The following is a 23,478-nucleotide window of genomic DNA, read 5'->3' as shown; positions in this document are numbered from 1 at the left end:
AATCACTCCACGTAAGCGGCATGGCCGGAAACCAACATTGAATGACCGTGACCTTCGATCCATCAGACAGCACTGTATCAAAAACCAACATCAATGTCTAAAGGATATCACCACATGGGCTCAGGAACACTTCAGACAACCACTGTCACTAAATACAGTTCATCGCTACATCTGTAAGTGCAAGTTGAAGCTCTACTATGCAAAGCGAAAGCCATTTATCAACAACATCCAGAAACGCCGCCAGCTTCTCTGGGCCCGAGATCATCAAAGATGGACGGATGCAAAGTGGAAAAGTGTTCTGTGGTCTGACGAGTCCACATTTCAAATTGTTTTTGGAAATATTCGACATCGTCTCATCCGGACCAAAGGGGAAGCGAACCATCCAGACAGTTATCGACGCAAAGTTCAAAATCCACCTTCTGTGATGGTATGGGGATGCATTAGTGCCCAAGGCATGGGTAACTTACACATCTGTGTAGGCACCATTAATGCTGAAAGGTACATACAGGTTTTGGAACAACATATGCTGCCATCTAAGCGCCGTCTTTTTCATGGATGCCCCTGCTTTTTTCAGCAAGACAATGCCAAGCCACATTCAGCACGTGTTACAACAGTGTGGCTTTGTAAAAAAAAGAGTGCGGGTACTTTCCTTGCCCGCCTGCAGTCCAGACCTGTCTCCCATCAAAAATGTGTGGCGCTTTATGAAGCGTAAAATACGACAGCGGAGACCCCGGACTGTTGAACGACTGAAGCTCTACATAAAACAAGAATGGGAAAGAATTCCACTTTCACAGCTTCAACAATTCGTTTCCTCAGTTCCCAAACGTTTATTTAGTGTTGTTAAAAGAAAAGGTGATGTAACACAGTGGTGAACATGCCCTTTCCCAACTACTTTGGCACGTGTTGCAGCCATTAAATTCTAAGTTAATTATTATTTGCAAAAAAAAATACAATTTATGAGTTTGAACATCAAAAATCTTGTCTTTGTAGTGCATTTAATTGAATATGGGTTGAAAGGGATTTGCAAATCATTGTATTCCGTTTATATTTACATCTAACACAATTTCCCAACTCATATGGAAAAGGGATATGTGTTTGTCACTTTTCATGTGTCAGGTAAACCCTGACAAATGGGGCCATACAAATCATTTTTCCTACTGAATTTTGTGTCATTCTGTGAGATCCCCAAAAAACTTTTGAAATAAGTGAAGAACCGAGAAGTCGGGGCTAAAGGAGGGACAGTCAAGGTCTTTTACAACAACATGAAGAAATAGTAAACGGTTTCCACACAGAGGAGAGTTTCACGGTCTGCAGTGTCAAGCAGGCGGTCTTAGAAAAACAAAACAAAGCTGACCTTCTGTGCCTTTTTGTGTTAAGGAGGAGAATTTTAAACCTTGGCCTCTCAAATGCGTTCCCGGTCGAGCACGGCTTCACATAGCATGATTGCGTATGCTGAGCGCATCCCGTGTGTTGTGTGGGTGAATACCTGACTTTGAGGAGTTTGTGAACTTTGTGATACTTTAAACTGCAGAAAAAAACAAACACCCGTTCAACCGCTGAACCCACCGTAGACAACAAAACACAGACATACATGCTGCAATTATTTCGGTTCTTTTTTTCCCCAATCAATATTTGAAGCTTACCCCGGGTTGCCTGTTTGGTACTTAAATATATCTGACTCAGTAGCAGTCTAAGTGAAAGAACACAGAACAATCGTCAACAATGAATGCCAGAAACTTCTTCAACTTTGTTGTTACTTTGTTTTCTGGTTCTTGCGAGAAAAGAAACGGCACACAAAGAACCGCAGCAGATGCATGTTTAATGAGCAAATGTGTTTACACTTCATAAAAGACTCCATATTTACTAATCTGTGCATACATACAGTGGGACAAAAAAGTATTTAGTCAGCCACCGAGTTCTCCCACTTAAAATGATGACAAACGTCTGTAATTTTCATCATAGGTACACTTCAACTGTGAGAGACAGAATGTGAAAAAAAAATTCCAAGAATTCACATCGTAGGAATTTTAAATCATTTATTTGTAAATTATGGTGGAAAATAAGTAGTTGGTCAACCATTCAAAGCTCTCACTGATGGAAGGAGGTTTTGGCTCAAAATCTCACGATACATGGCCCCATTCATTCTTTCCTTAACACGGATCAATCGTCTTGTCCCCTTAAAAGATGTTTCCACCCCCCTGCTTCAAAGTAGGTATGGTGTTCTTGGGATGCAACTCAGTATTCTTCTTCCTCCATACAGGACAAGTTGAGTTTATACCAAAATGGATACATGGATGATACAGTGGAGGATTGGGAGAATGTCATGTGGTCAGATGAAACCAAAATAGAACTTTTTGGTATAAACTCAACTCGTCGTGTTTGGAGGAAGAAGAATACTGAGTTGCATCCCAAGAACACCATACCTACTGTGAAGCATGGGGGTGGAAACATCCTGCTTTGGGGCTGTTTTTCTGCTAAGGGGACAGGACGATTGATCCGTGTTAAGGAAAGAATGAATGGGGCCATGTATCGTGAAATTTTGAGCCAAAACCTCCTTCCATCAGTGAGAGCTTTGAATGGCTGACCAAATACTTATTTTCCACCATAATTTACAAATGATGTCCACTCATTTTTAGGACAAATTAAAATAAAATAATACAAATAATTACTGGTGTTCGTTACTTTCCCCAAAAAGTAAATGAATTACTAACGGAATTATTCCTCACTAAATGTAATTAATTACTACGGAAAGTAATTACCTTCCTTTAAACGTTCATGTATCTGGTGTACGCAGTTGAGGGATGTTTCATGAGAGAAGAGTGCGTGCCTTCAAAAGGCGATTCTTGTTGCCAAGTAAATCATGGTGTCAGCGAGGGCGCGCTCGTTGGCTATTCTGGCTCAGCATTGGTAGTCTTTGGACTTGAAGGAGATTGTTGTCGGCAGCGCTTGTGAAATATTTTCATTGATAGATAATGAAGCGATTGAATATGTTTCAATGACTGTATATTAGGGGTGTAACGATCCGTGTATTTGTGTTGAACCGTTTTGGTACGGCGGTTTCTGTTCGGTACGGGGGTGTACCGAACGAGTTTCTAAGCTCAAGTCTTAACAAGCTGCTTGGCTTCTTCTGCCTCTGTCTCAGCACCCAGCATTGTCCCACCCACAGAACTATCTGATTTATTACATATATAGCGGTAACAGCCAATCAGCAGTGTGTATTCAGAGCGATAACAGCCAATAAGCAGTGTGTAATCAGAGCGCATGTAGTAAATGCTTCAACATCGAGCAGATAGGTATTTAGCAGGTGAGCATAAGGCAGCGTACTCTCCCCAAATGATGATAAACACCTCCCAGTCAACTACTACTAACATCACTATGAGCCCGTTGCCCTTTTAGAAACTTAAACTGCAGCTCAGCTCGCTTGCAGTTCTGGCTTGAGGTGAAGGCTAATTAGCTTTTAGCATAACATTAGCTCATTTTGCGGTGTGTGTATGTGTGTGTGTGTGTGTGTTTTACGGACAGATAAGCTTTGAATGGCAGGGTGCCTGCCTGCTATCACATCTTCAATCAATCAATCAATGTTTACTTATATAGCCCTAAATCACTAGTGTCTCAAAGGGCTGCACAAACCACAACACGAACCACTACGGCATCCTCGGTAGGCCCACATAAGGGCAAGGAAAACTCACACCCAGTGGGACGTCGGTGACAATGATACCTATGAGAACCTTGGAGACGAGGAAAGCAATGGATGTCGAGCGGGTCTAACATGATACTGTGAAAGTTCAATCCATAATGGATCCAACACAGTCGCAAGAGTCCAGTCCAAAGCGGATCCAACACAGCAGCGAGAGTCCCGTTCACAGCGGAGCCAGCAGGAAAACATCCCAAGCGGAGGCGGATCAGCAGCGCAGAGATGTCCCCAGCCGATACACGGGCGAGCAGTACATGGCCACCGGATCGGACCGGACCCCCTCCACAAGGGAGAGTGGGACATAGGAGAACAATCTTGATACAAATATAACATTCACAGAATAAAAATCAACTACAGGCTCTCCAAATGCTGTGATAAATTAGGCATGATGAGTTGACTTGAAACTGTTTAATGTTGCGCTTTTTATATGTAGCAGAATATTTTTTTCATTTTATTTAATCTGAGCAACAACTTGAGGCAGTTTAATGTTGATTAACGTGGGCAGACTTATTATAGTGTTCCCAATGTTAAAAGGATAAAGCCATTGTTTACAAATTTGGTATATAAATAACCAAAAACTTATTATTTTGTTGTTTTCTTACTGTACCAAAAATGAACCAAACCGTGACCTCCAAACCGAAGTATGTACCAAACTGAAATTTTTGTGTGCCGTTACACCCCTACTGTATGTCCTTGTCCACAAATTAGGTATTGTAGGATTATTATTGTTGATGATTGGCACTTTATTGAATGTTCATTATTCCCCCATAGTAGTGGTGCAGGCACAGGCTGCTACTTGCACTAGTAAAAAGATACTTCCTAAAGTGATCTGCCTGGGATTCTAAATCAATCAATCACTCAAAGTTTACTTATATAGCCCTAATCACAAATCTCTCAAAGGGTTGCACAAGCCACAACGACATCCTTGGCTCAGATCCCACATCAGGGCAAGAAAAAACTCCACCCAATGGGCACAATGAGAAACCTCTGATGGGACCGCAGATGTGGGGACCCCCCACTGGGTGATCGGTGCAATTGATGACAAGTGGTTCTAGGTAATGTGACATTCACCTGTGCATATCATGTCCAGTAAGAAAATGAATTTGAAAATGATGGAAAGCGTCACTCTACATCGCGATTGACGCAGTGTTCAAAGTTGGAATTGCCGCAGAACACGTTCTAAGATATTTAACACCGTGCTGCCATCTGGCGGCTAAAGGGCATACAAACCCCGTTTCCATATGATTTGGGAAATTGTGTTAGATGTAAATATAAACGGAATACAATGATTTGCAAATCATTTTCAACCCATATTCAGTTGAATATGCTACAAAGACAACATATAAGTTGTTCAAACTGATAAACATTTTTTTTTTGCAAATTTTTTTATTAACTTTAGAATTTGATGCCAGCAACACGTGACAAAGAAGTTGGGAAAAGTGGCACTAAATACTGATAAATTGGAAGAATGCTCATCAAACACTTATTTGGAACATCCCACAGGTGTGCAGGCTAATTGGGAACAGGTGGGTGCCATGATTGGGTATAAAAACAGCTTCCCAAAAAAGCTCAGTCTTTCACAAGAAAGGATGGTGCGAGGTACACCCCTTTGTCCACAACTGCGTGAGTAAATAGCCAAACAGTTTGAGAACAACGTTTCTCAAAGTGCAAATGCAAGAAATTTAGAGGTTTCAACATCTATCGTCCATAATATCATCAAAAGGTTCAGAGAATCCAGAGAAATCACTCCACGTAAGCGGCATGGCCGGAAACCAACATTGAATGACTGTGACCTTCGATCCCTCAGACGGTACTGTATCAAAAACCAACATCAATCTCTAAAGGATATCACCACATGGATCTAGTTACTAATGTGAGAGTCCAGAGGTAACATGCCACGTTACATCAAATGCATCGGTAATAGCGTTCTAATGTACGTAAAAGTAATTACCGAATTTTTGGACTATAAGTCGCAGTTTTTGTCATAGTTTGGCCGGGGGTGCGACTTATATTTAGGAGCGACTTATTTGTGAAATTATTAACACGTTACCGGAAAATATCAAATAATATTATTTAACTCATTCACGTAAGAGACTAGTCGTATACGATTTCATGGGATTTAGCGATTAGGAGTGACAGATTGTTTGGTAAACATATAGCATGTTCTATATGTTATAGTTATTTGAATGACTCTTACCATAATATGTTACGTTAACATACCAGGCACCTTCTCAGTTGGTTATTTATGCGTCATATATTATACACTTATTCAGCCTGCTGTTCATTATTCTTTATTTATTTTAAATTGCCTTTCAAATGTCTATTCTTGGTGTTGGGTTTTATCAAATACATCTCCCCAAAAAATGCGACTTATACTCCAGTGCGACATATATATATATGTTTTTGTTCCTTCTTTATTATGCATTTTCAGCAGGTGCGACTTGTACTCCGGACCGACTTATACTCCGAAAAATACGGTAGATAACTGGTTACTAGAAAAACACGGCATTACACAGTGGCATTATTAACACCGTAATTATGTAACGCCGTTTTTTTCCGAACACTGCTCGCACCTGTTTGGTACTACGTTGCTTAATCCACACTCATCTATCTACATCAAAGATTATCTTGTCAAAGCTTGTAAGGTTCTGTAACCTGTCAAAGCTGTCAGCGAGAGGCGAGGTGCAGCCTTAACAGATTATTTTTATATCGCACTGCTGACGCACAAACGCACAAGCCAGCTGCTATTTTTGTTGACCATGTATTTGCCTGTTTTCTAGTGAGAGGGAGAAACCTATATGCATAAACATCTCTGACAGAGGTTGACATATAACCAGTCTATTTTACTACTCAATAATCAGAAACTATAATACTTAGTTGTTTTTTTTCATAGTTTCTTATAATCCATTTGAATCATTTTCCATTATTTTGTTGTCCGCCTGTGTTTGTTTCCAAAAAAAAACAAAACAAACGAGGACATTCCTTGGCTTAATAATAATGGCAAGTGTTTGAAGTATCTGGCCAAGTGTCATAGGAGGGAAGAATGAGATCTCATGTGAGGAACACTCGCTCTCTAATGTCTAATACTGACCAGCGTAAACACGGTGGTTCATTTTCGAGAGCGCCGCTAGCCAAGCCTCGGGGGTGCCCTTTAGGACCCTCAAGTGCTTGCACTATCTTATCTGAGCGGAGAGCCTTTTCCCTCAAAGTCAATTAGGTTGTATTCAGGGAGACCTTCCGGGTCCTTTTTTGATTTGCACCAGCTGACAAGGTCTCACGTCTACCATTAGCTGTAGTGACCACAGACAACACTCAATTTCCTCACGACTGAGATACGGTGGGAGCAATTATTTTCAGAAGGAATGGCTGGTTTTTAGGCTTTAAATTAAAGAAAAACTATTTTTAATGTGGCATATGCATTCTGTGTTGGATTGAAAAACATTCATCTGCAGATGTTTTTCATTAAAAAAACATTTAAAGAAATAGTAGCCCCAAGTGGAGGAGTTCAAGTACCTAGGAGTCTTGTTCACGAGTGGGGGAAGAGTGGATCGTGAGATCGACAGGCGGATCGGTGCGGCGTCTTCAGTAATGCGGACGTTGTACCGATCTGTTGTGGTGAAGAAGGAGCTGAGCCGGAAGGCAAAGCTCTCAATTTACCGGTCGATCTACGTTCCCATCCTCACCTATGGTCATGAGCTTTGGGTCATGACCGAAAGGATAAGATCACGGGTACAAGCGGCCGAAATGAGTTTCCTCCGCCGTGTGGCGGGGCTCTCCCTTAGAGATAGGGTGAGAAGCTCTGTCATCCGGGAGGAACTCAAAGTAAAGCCGCTGCTCCTCCACATCGAGAGGAGCCAGATGAGGTGGTTCGGGCATCTGGTCAGGATGCCACCCGAATGCCTCCCGTGGGAGGTGTTTAAGGCACGTCCAACCGGTAGGAGGCCACGGGGAAGACCCAGGACACGTTGGGAAGACTATGTCTCCCGGCTGGCCTGGGAACGCCTCGGGATCCCCCGGGAAGAGCTAGACGAAGTGGCTGGGGAGAGGGAAGTCTGGGCTTCCCTGCTTAGGCTGCTGCCCCCGCGACCCGACCTCGGATAAGCGGAAGAAGATGGATGGATGGATGGAAATAGTAGGTTGTGGTAACCGACCACTTTAAATATTTTTTCCAACTTCTATCCCTCTTTTCTTGGCCTCAGTAAGGTCACATTCCGGAGCCTATCCCAGCTTACTTTGTGCTAGGGTCGCGGTACTACCTGGACTGGTCGCCATTCATTCCGAAGGCAAATACAGTGGGGCAAACACGTATTTTGTCAGCCATCGATTGTGCAAGTTCTCCCGTTTAAAATGATGACAGAGGTACACTTCAACTGTGAGAGACAGAATGTGGAAAAAAAATCCAGGAATTCACATTGTAGGAATTTTAAATAATTTATTTGTAAACGATGGTGGAAAATAAATATTTGGTCAACCATTCAAAGCTCTCGCTGATGGAAGGAGGTTTTGGCTCAAAATCTCACGATACATGGCCCCATTCATTCATTCCTTAACACGGATCAATCGTCCTGTCCCCTGAGCAGAAAAACCATGCTTTACAGTAGGTGTGGTGTTCTTGGGATGCAACTCAGTATTCTTCTTCCTCCAAACACGACGAGTTGATTTTATACCAAAAAGTTCTATTTTGGTTTCATCTGACCACATGATATTCTCACAATCCTCTGCTGTATCATCCATGTATCCATTTTGGTATAAACTCAACTCGTCGTGTTTGGAGAAAGAAGAATACTGAGTTGCTGAGTTATTTAGAATAGAGTCGTCATGTATTTCATAGTTATTGTGAATGAATTCCCCCAAAAAATGCAGTTTGGAGGTGATTGGCATTTGCACATGTATTTTCCTATTGTGTGAATGCAACTGAGGTGTTGCATTAGCTCGTATACTTCAAATACAGTGAGTATTTTTTGTTCAGTTTCTTTAGTCATACTACTGGTGTTCCTTAAGGTTCCATTTTAGGTCCTCCCTTTTTCATCGTTTGAGCTATGGCTATGATGGCCCACGAGTTCAGTTAAAAAAAAAAAAAAATTAAAAGAGAGACTCACTGTCAGGTATAAACACTGATGACATCTATTAAACAAGACAAGAAGCAAGGAATTAAACAGAGACATAATTAAATTTGGCTCAATTGAGGAGAAACATCTGGGCTGTACTCTTCTACAGTGTCCCACCACGCTCTGACGAAAGATTGTCGGTGTCCTCTTTTATTTGGACTCTCCCTGTTTCTGAAGGAAGGGGGTCATAAACAGCCGCTGCCTTTGGTCACAAAACAATTCAAAGAAAAGGTGCCTGGAAGGGAGTCAGGTCTTGCTTTCTCTCCACTTTGTAGATCTCGGGTCAAGACAAAATCTTCCTGTGGATTACAATACATCAAAGAAACTAACACTTTCATGTCGCTTCCCATCCTACGCAGTGGAGTTTTACAAGCCTTTTGATTGGTAAGATCAAAGACAGCTTTTGTCTACCCGCAGGGAACTCATTAAAACACAAAGTTTTGTGATAACTTAATTATTCTGACACTCAGAACAGCATAATCTTCCTGTAACTGACAAAATAAAAAGACTACAATAGTGTTTCTACTGTAGAGGACAATAGTTCTCAGAAATATATAAAATAGGAGTAATAGTGAAAGGACAAGTCCGGCAGCCCCGGTCCTTAGCTTTCTGGAAATGTGGCCTGCAAAACAAATGTGTTAAATATTCTTGCCATACTATGATACATGTTTTTCTTTGTGGAATGCTTCCAACGAACCTTTGCCTCTCTACCTCAGACATGTGTCTTGTAGCCCGAGGGGGCTGTAGCCACATATGCACCGTGGCACCGGGGAAGGGGGTCGTTTGTTCCTGTCCCCCTGGACTTCACCTGGACTCCAGCAACAAGACATGTGAGGTGGTGGACTACTGCAGCCGCCACCTGAAGTGCAGCCAAGTGTGTGAGCAGTACAAGACCACAGTGAAGTGCTCCTGTTATCCAGGATGGAGGCTTGATCCTGATGGGGACAGCTGCCACAGCACAGGTAACGTATGATTCATAGGTTGCCTTATGCTGTTTTGTGGCCATACCGCAGTTTTGCGTTATTTTTTAAGCTAGAATTGTTGCAATATGCCTGAAAACTGAGGGTTCCTGATTCAATCCCCACCTTATACCAAACTCGTCATGGCCGTGGTGTCCTTGAGTAAGACGCTTCACCCTTGCTCCTGTATGTTCGTGGTTAGGGCCTCGCATGGCAGCTCCCGCCATCGGTGTGTGAATGTGTGTGTGAATGGGTGAAATAGTGTCAAAGCGCTTTGAGTACCTTGAATGTAGAAAAGCGCTATACAGGTATAACCCACTTCAGTAAATACCGTGCTTCACTCGATATTTTTGGATAAAACAAGCTATTACTTTTATAAAAAAAAAATCTGATTGAATTCCTTTTTAAAATAAAAGTATACACTAGCCCGACTAAAATATATATTTGTCTGTCTGAATTTTAAATCCAAAGTAAGCTTTTTAACAGTTTGTTGTTAAATGGTAATAATTAAAAAATAAAAGGGCAAATGTGTAAGAATCAGTCACTCCAGGGTTTTGTGGAATTTTGTCAGGATTTCAGGTTCTGTAATGCCTCATTTTGCTACAGCATTTGTAAAAAGTTGCAGCAAAATTGACCCCGAGGATGCAGGGAACCATTTGATATGAGCACCCATGCTGTTTTAAAAATGAATTGCTCCTTTAAAGATGGATAAAGTTGTTTTTATTTAATTGAATTGAAATAGAGTAGCATAGTAGACATAAGTATTCATCCATCCATTTCCTACCACTTGGTCCCGGGGGTGTATAAAATAGTCAGGAAGTGTCATGGATGCAAAGGATTCTGGGTATTTTTTGTGTGGCGTTTATGTTGTGTTACTGTGAGGATGTTCTCCTGAAATTTGTTTGTCATTATTGTTTGGTGTGGCTTCACAGCGTGGCGCATATTACTAAGAGTGTTACAATTGTTTATATCACAACCATTAGTGTACTCTGTGTCACCCAGTATGCCTTGCAGTCGTGTACGTGTGTCTGCGGAAGTCACACACAACATGTTACTGGACAGACAAGCAGATCGTACATACTGTAGAAAACGATAATGCCAATGGCTTCTTAGCACACCTTAATACTTATTAACTGGGTGACTGCCGGCATTCATTCTAGAGAACGTTTGCGTCTCCTATTGTCTTCATCGCTTTATGACACGGGACTTAAATGGCTCTTTGGATGGTTAAGGATACCAATCCCAGAACCATGTATATCAAATATTTCCGAATGGTTCAACTGCCACCCGCCCGAATCTAATTAAAATCAATTTTTTCGTCATGTCACCCGCCCGACCCGCGGTTATCGGCGGACTCCGCGGATGAGACCGCAAACCGCGCTTCTCGGATGCACTGTAATTTTTAAAATTGTAGCATTTGCCGGATGAAATATTTCCCTGATCTCTATCCGGCCCGCTGGCGGGAAATTTGACACCTGTGGTCTACAATAAATTTGCAAACAAAAAAGTCGTCAGAAGAGGTAAGACAACTGAGCAACGAGTCCTCAGTTTCTTTCTGCGCACCCAATAACCACAGCTTTCATCAGACCTAATCCTTGACAAACAAACTTCTCTGTGTTGTTATTGAATAACCGCGTTTTCAGGAGACTGTTCTGTAGCCACTTAAAAATGCCAGCTATGCACACACCATTGGCTTGTCATACTCAGATTAATGGACCTTGCTTTGATGACTTGCTTCTGTGTTTCATTTCCAGACTGATGGCCGCCGTATCTCTAATCACACATTAACGTGACGGAGAACACAAACATTTTCTCTCCGGAAGCAGATCACAATTGACGAGCTTCATCATAAATCATACTTTGCATGCAAACAAAGATTTTTTAATCCGGGGAAAGACGTGTTATTGGATTCCTTGTGGTGTCCCGAGCGCATATCCACTCCTCATTTTTCTTAGCACATCCTAGTAAAAAAAACAAAACTATTTCCTAGTAGAATATCTGCAATTGCAGATGTTTTCTCTCTGGTAGCAGCATCACACCCTAATTAGGACAAACTGTCATTGAAGCAAGAGTGCATTTTTAATTGCATTTTTTTCCGTTTGATTTGTACGGTTGCAGAAACTTACTATATATAAAGATCAAGTCCTATCTTTTTCTAAAGAAAATGCTGATGTGTGTGAGATTTTAGCATGTATGTGGAGGAGTTAGTTGAAAGGCCTACTGAAATGAGATTTTCTTATTTAAACAGGGATAGCAGGTCCATTCTATGTGTCATACTTTGTCATTTCGCGATATTGCCATATGTTTGCTGAAAGGATTTAGTAGAGAACATCGACAATAAAGTTCGCAACTTTCAAAATATACATTTAAAGGCCTACTGAAATGAGATTTTCTTATTTAAACGGGGATAGCAGGTCTATTCTAAAGCGCTTTGAGTACCTTGAAGGTAGAAAAGCGCTATACAAGTACAACCCATTTATCATTTATTTATTTATTCTGTGTCATACTTGATCATTTCGCGATATTGCCATATTTTCGCTGAAAGGATTTAGTAGAGAACATTGACGATTAAGTACGCAACTTTTGGTCGCTAATAAAAAAGCCTTGCCTTTACCAGAAGTATGTGCGCGTGACGTCACCGGTGTGAGGGCTCCTCACATTGTTTACAGTATATTGTGAGCCACCAGCAGTATGAGCAATTCGGACCGAGAAAGCAACAATTTCCCCATTAATTTGAGCGAGGATGAGGGATTCGTGGATGAGGATATTGATAGTGAAGGACTAGAAAAAATAAATAAATAATAAAAAGCGACGGCCCCGGGCGGCGGCAGTTTGAGCGTTTCAGATGTAATTAGACACATTTACTAAGATAATTCTGGAAGATCCCTTATCTGCTTATTGTTTTAATAGTGTTAATGAGATTGTAAAGACATACCTCAAAGTCGGATGGCTGCGGTGAACACGCCAGTGTCTCAGAAAGAAGCCAAAGAGCCATGCTCACAGCTGCCTTTTTTGACAGCTACTGCAGGAGGAAGTCCCATAATCCACTGATGTCTCCGGTAAGATATATATCACAATTTTCCCATCCAAAAACATGCTGGTTGACGTCGAGAAACATGTTCGCTTGACCGCTCTGTGTTAAAGCTTCACAACAAACAAAGAAACACCGGCTGTGTTTTGGTGCTAAAGACAGCTGCAATCCACCGCTTTCCACCAACAGCATTGTTCTTTATAGTCTCCATTATTAATTGAACACATTGCAAAAGATTCAGCAACACAGATGTCCAAAATAGTGTGTAATTATGCGATGAAAAGAGACAACTTTTAGCCGCAAGTGGTGCTGAGCTAGTATGTCCCCTCCAACCAATAACGACACAAACACACGTCATCATTCCTTAACGTTTTAAACAAGAAACTCTGCAGGAATTTTAAAATTGTAATTTAGTAAACTAAACCGGCCGTATTGGCATGTGTTGCAATGTTAAGATTTCATCATTGATATATAAACTATCAAACTGCGTGTTCGGTAGTAGTGGGTTTCAGTAGGCCTTTAAATTGTTGATTATTACTGAGTTTGTGCCTGGTTTTACCAAAGCCAGTTCAAACCACGATGCATTTCCTGATATAGTAGAGGGTTATTTTTTTGTAGAAGCAGAAAAAGTATGTCTCAGTGGACAAAATTTTGTATCAGCGCTGTTGTCCGTTCAAGAGAGGGGTCGGGAACCTTTTTGGCTTAGAGAGCCATGAAAGCCAAATATTGTTAAATGTATTTCTGTGAGAGCCATATAATATTTTTTTTAACACTGAATAAAACTAAATGCGTGTGGTTTTAAGTAAGACCAACATTTTTGGTGTATAATACGTATCTTATCTTTTTAATAGCATTGCTATTCTGAAGCTAACCAATAATAAATAAAATACTTCTTACCATTAATGCAACTTCTTGAACAGGTGCGGTAGAAAACGGATGGATGGATTAAAATGCATGAGAATATTCTGAACGTTATTTTTAACACTGTGATTCCAGCGGAATTATTCATTACTTATCGTCTTTAGCAATGTCAGCTAAGATTTATCTGAGAGCCAGATGCAGTCATCAAAAGGGCCGCATCCAACTCGCGAGCCATAGGTTCCCTATCCCTGGTTTAAGGACTTGTTCCAAAAATTTTGCAACTTCTTGCAACCATTCAAATGGTTTATTCGAAGGGTTTATGATACCTACTCACTAAACAAACTAACGTAATATTTACCATACATAATCCATTACGCAACCAAACCTCTAAAAACAAAACAAACATGGAGAGCAGTTTTAACCCAAAGAGCTCCTGCTTGAAGGGGAATTGTAAAGACTATAATTGTTTTCTAAACTACTAATATTATATTGGGCATTTATGATAGTCCTTTTTTGCAAGGAAATCAGCTTGACAGTTGTTTGTGGTTGTTACCACACAATACTTTAAATTGAACAAGGTAAGATAAATCACTTAAAAACAGTTGAAAGAGTAAAATCTATAGACTAGTTTAATGTCATGTTTGCTATAGCAAAAAAATGTCACATCAGGTTTTTCTTAGCAGTTTTATGACAGACAAAAAAAAAACCAATAGCCATGCTTTTATACCCAACAGGCACAAAACATTGATTCAACGTTGATTATACATACATATCCTTTAAAACTGGCCCTGAAACAACGTTGCAAAATAGTTGTATTTGTAAATACAGACAATGTTGGTGTCTTACGTTAAATCTACGATGTTGGTTGGGAAATCAACGTCACAAGCTGACATTGAATAAACATCATCAACAAAGATGTTGTTTCAATGTTATGTTTGATAATAAATATTGGTTGGAAAATGACCAACATTCGATTGTCAGATCAACATTAGAACCCAACACTGATTAAACGTCATTAAAAAGCATGTTGTTTGAACGTTATGTTTGAGTTGCTCAATATCAGGACTAGTGGTGTCCCGATACCAAAATTTTGGTACCGGTACCAGTACCAAAATGGATTTCGATATGTATACTTTTTGTTACTTTTCTAAATAAAAGGGGACCACAAAAAATTGCCTTATTTGATTTTATTTTAACAAAATATCTTAGGGTACATTAAACATTTGTTTCTTATTACAATTTTGTCTTAAAAAATAGTGAACATACAATACAACTTGTCTTTTAGTAGTAAGTAAGCAAACACAGGCTTCTAATTTAGCTGTTAACATATGCTGTAACATACTGTGTCATTTTCCATTCTATTATTTTGTCAAAATTATAAGGGACAAGCTGTAAAAATTGGTACTTTTCGGTACTTTTAGAAGCGGTATAGTACCTGTCATGTTCTGTGGTCACGTTTTGTTTAGTTATGTTCTGTTTGGTCTTTGGACTCTTTGTGCACTCTTGTTTATTTTGTCACCATGACGACCAATTAGTTCACCTGGTTCATTTGGACTCAAACACCTGATTTGTTTAGGACTCACGCACCTGACTTGTTTAGGACTCACGCACCTGTTTTTATCATGTCACTATTTAAGCCTGTAGTTGCCAGGTAGTCGGCCTGGCGACATCACTCCTGATACCTCTGACGTTATTCATGCTTTACTCTTTATGACACTCTTTATGCTCATTCCATGCCATTGTTCCATGCTGGTTTTTTCACATCACAGTAAGTGTTTTCGTTTCTATGTCCATAGTTCTGACTTTGTGCTAGTTTTTGTTTTCTTAGCCAAGTTTGTTCTCCGCCTTGTGCGCGCCTTTTGTCTGTTCTTTTTTAAGTAAAATTAAATCATTTCTTTACCTGCAAGCCTTGTCTAGTCCAGTCGCCTTGCACCATGGGAAAACAAACCGCGCCAAAATCCTAGTCATGACAGTACCGAATATGATCTATTAGTATCGCGTTACGGTAAAACTGTAGTCAGTACCTAAATTAACAAGTTATCAATGTTGTTTTAATGTCTTCTGCCTGCTGTGTAGCTTATTATTTTTTTATTAATGGATTCAATAAATGTAGTAAGAACAATAAAATTGTGATAGTTGACACAATATTGAAAACAGTATCGTAAAATAGTTTTGAAATTATCTTTATTGGCAAAAACATTTTTTAAATCAGAAGGCTCCTTTATATGTCTTTATTCAGATTTATTATCGTCATTCAAACATTTACATCAGCGATGTACTGCAAAACGAAATGGGGTTGCAGTGTTCCAGCCACGATGAAATTAAATGAACATGTAAGCCATGAAATAAAAACACCATTATGATAATAACCCAGTTTTAAAATGTTGTATAAAAAGTTATTTTAAAAGATGTAAACGCTATGAATAAGATAACGCGACGTTGAAAGAGTGAGGGTAATTGCAGTATGCTTATTAGTAGTAAGCTTTTACATGCCAAGGCTAATAATGATTGATTTATCGTTGTAAAAACTAAACAAAGTTTGTAAGGTGCGGTGTGTTTTTCCTCACAATTTTAACATGACATTCTAAAATAGCACACTAAACAAGCATGCATGTCTGATTAACTGACTTTCAATAATTGTTGAATATTATGAAGTGCCCTGTATTCAGGACAGCTCTATCTGCAGCCTCTGGGTCAGTGATTCTCAAATTGTGGTAGAGTATGCGGGTTTCATCTTGTGGTATGCCAAAAAATCGCTTAAATAAATATTAATTTCATTTTTATTTATCTCATTCATTGATGTGCATTTAGAACGGTACATATTTATATCACAATTATACAATTTAAATTCACACAATTCCTGAGAAGGAGCAGGATGAATCCATCCATCCATTTCCATCCATTTTCTACCGCTTATTCCCTTTTTTGGGGTTGCTGGGGGCGCTGGCGTCTATCTCAGCTACAATCGGGCGGAAGGCGGGGTACACCCTGGACAAGTCGCCACCTCATCGCAAGAAAAACACAAGTGCAAAACTTCATAAAGTATAAACCAAACCAAGAAAATAATAGTAATAATATACCCCTCACCGAATGAAGCAAATACAAAACCAGACAAAAAATAAGTAAAATAATAAATAAAAAACTAAATGTACACACTTATGGCTGTCCATATGATCTTATTGTTCTATCTTTATATATTTTTTTCAATTGGAATATATTTTTACAGTTTTTTATCTCGTTGTAAAAAGAATTCCACAATTTTACCCCCATCACTGATGTACACATTTGTTTTAAAGTTGTCCTTGAATATTGTTGTTTGAAATGACCTTTTCTTCTATACTCTGTATTCTCAGAAGTGATGACAAACATTTTTTTTGTAAATTTGCTGGTAATGTTTTACTTCTAGCCTTAAACATGACACACAATGTCTGTAGCTTTACTAGCTCCTGTAGTTTCAATAGTCCAGAGTTAATAAATAATATGTTAGTGTGTTCTAAGTAATCTACTTTATGAATAATCCTTATAGCTCTTTTCTGTAGTTGATACAATGCTTTTATGTTACTCTTGTAAGTGTTCCCCCACACTTCCACACAGTAGCTGATATCTGGCAATATAAGTGCACAATACAATATGCGCATTGCCCTATAATCTAACACATATTTTACCTTGTTTAGTATAAAAATACTCTTAGACATCTTTTTCCGTACATGTGCAATATGAGATTTCCATGTCAGACCGTCATCCAGTATCACTCCTAAAATCTAAGTTCAGAAACCCTTTCAATATCAATTCCATCTATTGACAGTTTGATGGTGTCCTCTCTTTTCCTCTTACCAAAAATCATAAGCTTTGTTTTTTTTTTACATTTAATGATAATTTGTTGACATCAAACCATCACTTAAATTTAATCATTTCCTGTTCAATAAGTAATGATAACGCTTTTAAGTCATGTCCCGAACTATAAAAGTTGGGGACATTCAATCACAGTGTTACTTTTTAAAATATTTTTAATGTTACAGTGGCAAAAAATAGAAATGATTCTTGTTAAATAAAGCCTTGTTTTTAGGCTTACTAGGCAACTGTATTTTAATGTTGGTCATGTAAGTTGGTTGGTAGAAGTTTATCTTGAACATGTATACAGTTACAACATGATGGGTGATACATTCTACATAATATTTTTCTGTACATGTCCGAAAAGAAGTAAGGAAGACGCAAAGCTTATTTAATCCCACCCCTTTTTCTACTTCATAGCAATTACTAACACATATGATGACATATATTTGGTAGTACTTAGATAGCCAAGTGTTTTCTGAGGTGGTACTTGGTGAAAAAAAATTGAGAACCACTGATCTAGATGATTAAAGTCTTTTTCCCTGTCATGTTGACAGATCAAATACATCCATCAATTAAGATTAGGTGCTTTAATGATGCAAGTTATTTCCAAGTTTTCACTGCCCTTATAAAATGATGTAGCAGGTCAGATCCACCATCCATCCATTGAGTTTGACACCTGTTATCTCTTATTCGCTGCCTTAAATTTATTGGGTGTTTTCTGTGGCCCATGTTCCAGAAACTCAGTCAAATTTGCTTAGCAATGTTTGTAGGATTTTTATAGTCAACAAAGGTCGATCAAAGTTTGCCTTATCCAAGAGTTTTTCTTATGTACGGGGGATTTGTATGTGTCGTACATAAGATCTCCTAATAGAAGTGCATTTAAAGAGATCATATTATATTTTTGTTTGAATTTAATATTCTTCCTTGTGGTCTACATAACATTCAATGGTAGTTATTAGGTCAAAATACTGCATTAATTACATTTTACAGACCATCGTCAAGCCGCTTTTTGACTGTCTCTTCCAGATGCCCCGTTTTGCGGGCAGTCTTATTTACGTGCCTCCACTTTGACTGCGTCTTCAACCCGCCAACCATGCCCTACAGACAGATATACGTTCGAACTATACGCTAATTTGTATTAGAAATGGCAACAGCGCAGTGTGCATGTGCATGTACGAGCCAGTCTGGCCCATAACAAGAGGATAGAGAAAAATTAGAAACGTATTTCCTAACAATAGCGGACTAGCGCCAAGCTTTTCAGGTAAACCATCCATCCATCTTCTTCCGCTTATCCGAGGTTGGGTCGCGGGGGCAGCAGCCTAAGCAGGGAAGCCCAGAATTCCCTCTCTCCTGCCACTTCGTCCAGTTTCGAGGCGTTCCCAGGCCAGCTGGGAGATATAGTCTTTCCAACGTGTCCTGGGTCTTCCCCGTGGCCTCCTACCGGTTGGCACGTGCCTTAAAGACCTCCCTAGGGAGGCGTTCGGGTGGCATCCTGACCAGATGCCCGAACCACCTCATCTGGCTCCTCTCGATGTGGAGGAGCAGTGGCTTTACTTTGAGTTCCTCCCGAATGGCAGAGCTTCTCACCCTATCTGTAAGGGAGAGGACCGCCATTCGGCGGAGGAAACTAATTTCGGCCGCTTGTACCCGTGATCTTGTCTTTTCGGTCATGACCCAAAGCTCATGACCATAGGTGAGGATGGGAACGTAGATCGACCGGTAAATTGAGAGCTTTGCCTTCCGGCTCAGCTCCTTCTTCACCAAAACGAATCGATACAACGTCCGCATTACTGAAGACGCTGCACCGATCCGCCTGTCGATCTCACGATCCACTCTTCCCTCACCCTTTAACAAGAGTCCTAGGTACTTGAACTCCTCTACTTGGGGCACGGTCTCCTCCCCAACCCGGAGATGGCACTCCACCCTTTTCCAGGCGAGAACCATGGACTCGAACTTGGAGGTGCTGATTCTCATTCCGGTCGCTTCACACTCGGCTGCGAACCGATCCAGTGAGAGCTGAAGATCCCGGCCAGATGAAGCCATCAAGACCACATCATCTGCAAAAAGCAGAGACCTAATCCTGCGGCCACCAAACCGGAACCCTTCAACGTCTTGACTGCGCCTAGAAATTATGTCCATAAAAGTTATGAACAGACTCGGTGACAAAGGTAAACCTTTACCAAATATAGAGATAAGCGCAGATGTCACTTTTTGAAAAAAGTTGTGCAAAAACGACCTGTTTGGAGGACGTTTGCGACCTTTATTTAACCAAATAAGATACCCATTGAGATCTCTTTCAAAAGGGTGACCTGGAACGAGAGGTCAACAGAACATGTCACAGAGCAGTTTCAGAAAAGTTATACGTTAAGACATACATTTTAAAATGCATAAAAGACCACTGGAAAACAATAAAAATGTCTAACTTTTAAAAACACAGGCTCCGTGAAAACTTCTCTCGTTGTCTGTCCCTCTGGATCAGGGGTCACCAACGCGGTGCCTCTATTTTTTTAAATTTGATTTATTTACTCGCAAGCTGGTCTCGCTTTGCTCGACATTTTAATTCTAAGAGAGACAAAACTCAAATGGAATTTGAAAATCCAAGAAAATATTTTGAATACTTGGTCTTCACTCGTTTAATTAAATTCGTTTTTTATTTTACTTTGCTTCTTATAACTTTCAGAAAGACAATTTTAGAGAAAAAATAAAACCTTAAAAATGATTTTAGGATTTTTAAACACATACACCTATTTACCTTTTAGATTCCTTCCTCTTCTTTCCTGACAATTTAAATCAATGTTCAAGTAAATTTATTTTTTATTGTAAAGAATAATAAATACATTTTAATTTAATTCTTCATTTTAGCTTCTGTTTTTTCGACGAATAATATTTGTGAAATATTTCTTTAAACTTATTATTATTAAAATTAAAAAAAATATATTTTGGGAAATCTAGAAAATCTGTGGAATCAAATTTAAATCTTATTTCAAAGTCTTTTGAATTTATTTCAAAGTTTTTTTTCTGGAAAATCTAGATGAAATAATGATTTGTCTTTGTTAGAAATATAGCTTGGTCCAATTTGTTATATATTCTAACAAAGTTCAGATTGGATTTTAACCTATTTAAAACATGTCATCAAAATTCTAAAATTAATCTTAATCAGGAAAAACTACTAATGATGTTCCATAAATAATTTTTTTATTTTTTCAAAAAGTTTTGAATTAGCTAGTTTTTCTCTTCATTATTTTCGGTTGTGTTATGAATTTTAAAGAGTCGAAATTGAAGATAAACTATGTTTTCATTTTTTTCCTGTTTTCTCTTCTTTTAAACCGTTCAATTAAGTGTTTTTTTTCATCATTTATTTTCTACAAAAAACCTTCCGTAAAAGGAAAAAATATGTACGACGGAATGACGGACAGAAATACCCATTTGTTTATACATATAGATTTTTTTATTAAAGGTAAATTGAGCAAATTGGCTATATCTGGCCTTTTTTTTAATTGAGTATCAAACTGGTAGCCTTTCGCATTAAATCAGTACCCAAGAAGTAGCTCTTGGTTTCAAAAAGGTTGGTGACCCCTGCTCTGGATAGAACGGTAGTCTCTAAATGGAAGTAGTTCATCTGCAATGCATTCCATGCCACAGGGGCAAGAGTGCCAAAAGCTCTTTTGTCAAATTCAGTCCGTACATGAGGAAGAGTTAAAACATACAAATTGTTAGAAAGTAATGCATAAGAGCTATTTTTTTATTTGTAACCAGGTACACAAGTATGGAGTCTATAAACCAAAAAGAGGCTTACAAATGATAGTCAGATGTGTGTAATTGCGTGCAATCAATTAATAAAAGTCTGATTTCATATACAGTTAACAGTGGTGGCTGAGACCACGACAGCCAGTAACAAATCTTAGTGCTGAGTGAAAAACTGTGTCCAAGGGCTGGAGGCATTTAAATGAAGCACTAAAATAAAGCACGTCTCCATAATCAATTACGGCCAAGAAAGTCGCTGTCACCAATTTCTTTCTGAATTTAAGAGAGAAGCAGTTTTGATTTCTAAAAAAGAAACCAAGCTTTACTCTAAGCTAAAAAATCAAGTTTTTAAAGGCCTACTGAAATGAGATTGTCTTATTTAAACGGGTATAGCAGGTCCATTCTATGTGTCATACTTGATCATTTCGCGATATTGCCATATTTTTGCTGAAAGGATTTAGTAGAGAACATCGACGATAAAGTTCGCAACTTTTGGTCGCTAATGAAAAAGCCTTGCCTTTACCGGAAGTAACAGACGATGACGTCACCGGTGTGAGGGCTCCTCACATCCTCACATTGTTTATAATGTGAGCCTCCAGCAGCAAGAGCTATTCGGACCGAGAAAGCGACAATTTCTCCATTGATTTGAGCGAGGATGAACGATTTGTGGATGAGGTTATTGATAGTGAAGGAATAAAAAAAAAAAAAGGTGATTGCATTGGGAGTGTTTCAGATGTTTTTAGACACATTTACTAGGATAATTCTGGGAAATCCCTTATCTTTCGATTGTGTTGCTAGTGTTTTAGTGAGTTAAATAGTACCTGATAGTCGGAGGGGTGTGTCCACGGGTGTGTTGACGCCAGTCTCTGAGGGAAGTCACGACTTTTTACCACAATGTTCTCACCGAAACCTGCCGGTTGACAAGTGGCCGGGATCCATGTTAGCTTGACCGCTCTGATCCATAGTAAAGCTTCACCCACGGGAATTTTAAACAATGAAACACCGTGTGTTTGTGTGGCTAAAGGCTAAAGCTTCCCACCTCCATCTTTCTACTTTGACTTCGTCATTATTAATTGAACAAATTGCAAAAGATTCAGCAACACAGATGTCAAAAATACTTTGTAATTGCGCGGGGAAAAGAGACGACTTTTAGCCGCAAGTGGTGTTGGCTAATATGTCCCCTGCAACCAATAACGTCACAAACACATGTCATCATTCCGCGACGTTTTCAACAGGAAACTCCGCGGGAAATTTAAAATTGCAATTTAGTAAACTAAACCGGCCGTATTGGCATGTGTTGCAATGTTAATATTTCATCATTGATATATAAACTATCAGACTGCGTGGTCGGTAGTAGTGGGTTTCAGTAGGCCTTTAATATGGGCTGTAAATGAAAGCTTCGGATCAAGAGTAAAACCCAAATACTGACCTGCTTTATAGGTTTTCCATTTGATGTTACAATATCGACAATATTCTCCATAGCACCCTTAAATGAAAGAAAATCATTATTTATCAAAGTATTTAAAACCAATTAAAGATCAAATAAGCGAGCCAGGATGACATCAAAAGCAGCTTGTAAAAACTCAGAAGCCTGAGTGATGGAGGTTTAACAGCAATAAATAATGGTTTCGTCTGCATAAAAATGGTACATTGCATTTGACAAATTATTGCAATTATTATTTATGTAGCCCTGCAATGAGGTGGGGACTTGTCCAGGGTGTACACTGCTTTCCGTCCAATTGTAGCTTACATAGGCACCAGTGCCCCCCGCGACTCCAAAGGGTATGTAGATAGAAAATAAAATGGGCCCCAGCATGGAGCCTTGCGGAACTCCTTTGAAGGGGTCGTCCCCGCCACCTGTACACATTGTGTTCTGCTGGAAAGATAGTCTGTGGACCAAGCAGCGGCATTTTTAGATAATCCAATGTGATGAAGGGCTTGAATTAACAGACTGTGGGCTACTGTGTAAAATGCTTCTGACAAATCAATAAATTGGGCTACAATATTTTTTACCGTCTACAGCAGGGGTCGAAAACCCAAATGATTGAAAGAGCCATTTTGGTCCAAAAAAATAATAAAAAATCGGTTTGGAGCCGCAAAAAATTCAAAGCCTTCTAATAGTCAACATATGATTCATATGTCAGTATTAGTTATATTAGCCCACTATCAAAATGACTTTACAAGTCTTATACAAGTGATATAATGAAGACAACACATCTATATTACCTATATTGGCCTATTTTTATT

At 39.3% G+C, this 23,478-nt stretch overlaps 1 protein-coding gene across 6 annotated transcripts in view; it reads left to right on the top strand.

Annotated features, from left to right (window-relative positions):
* The window catches only part of lrp1bb (low density lipoprotein receptor-related protein 1Bb), a 993,888-nt gene that overhangs the window by 580,348 nt on the left and 390,062 nt on the right, over nt 1-23,478 (top strand). For all 6 annotated transcript variants that reach the window (XM_061918476.1, XM_061918478.1, XM_061918475.1 and 3 more), the window contains one exon: nt 9,519-9,764. In XM_061918476.1, coding sequence (XP_061774460.1) covers nt 9,519-9,764 — 246 coding nt within the window. The remainder of the gene's footprint in view (nt 1-9,518; nt 9,765-23,478) is intronic.

This window comes from Nerophis ophidion, linkage group LG13, assembly GCF_033978795.1.
Source record: "Nerophis ophidion isolate RoL-2023_Sa linkage group LG13, RoL_Noph_v1.0, whole genome shotgun sequence".
NCBI classification, from domain to species: Eukaryota; Metazoa; Chordata; class Actinopteri; order Syngnathiformes; family Syngnathidae; genus Nerophis; species Nerophis ophidion.
Note: the sequence above shows the minus strand (reverse complement) of the source record. Positions and strands in the feature narration are given on the sequence as shown.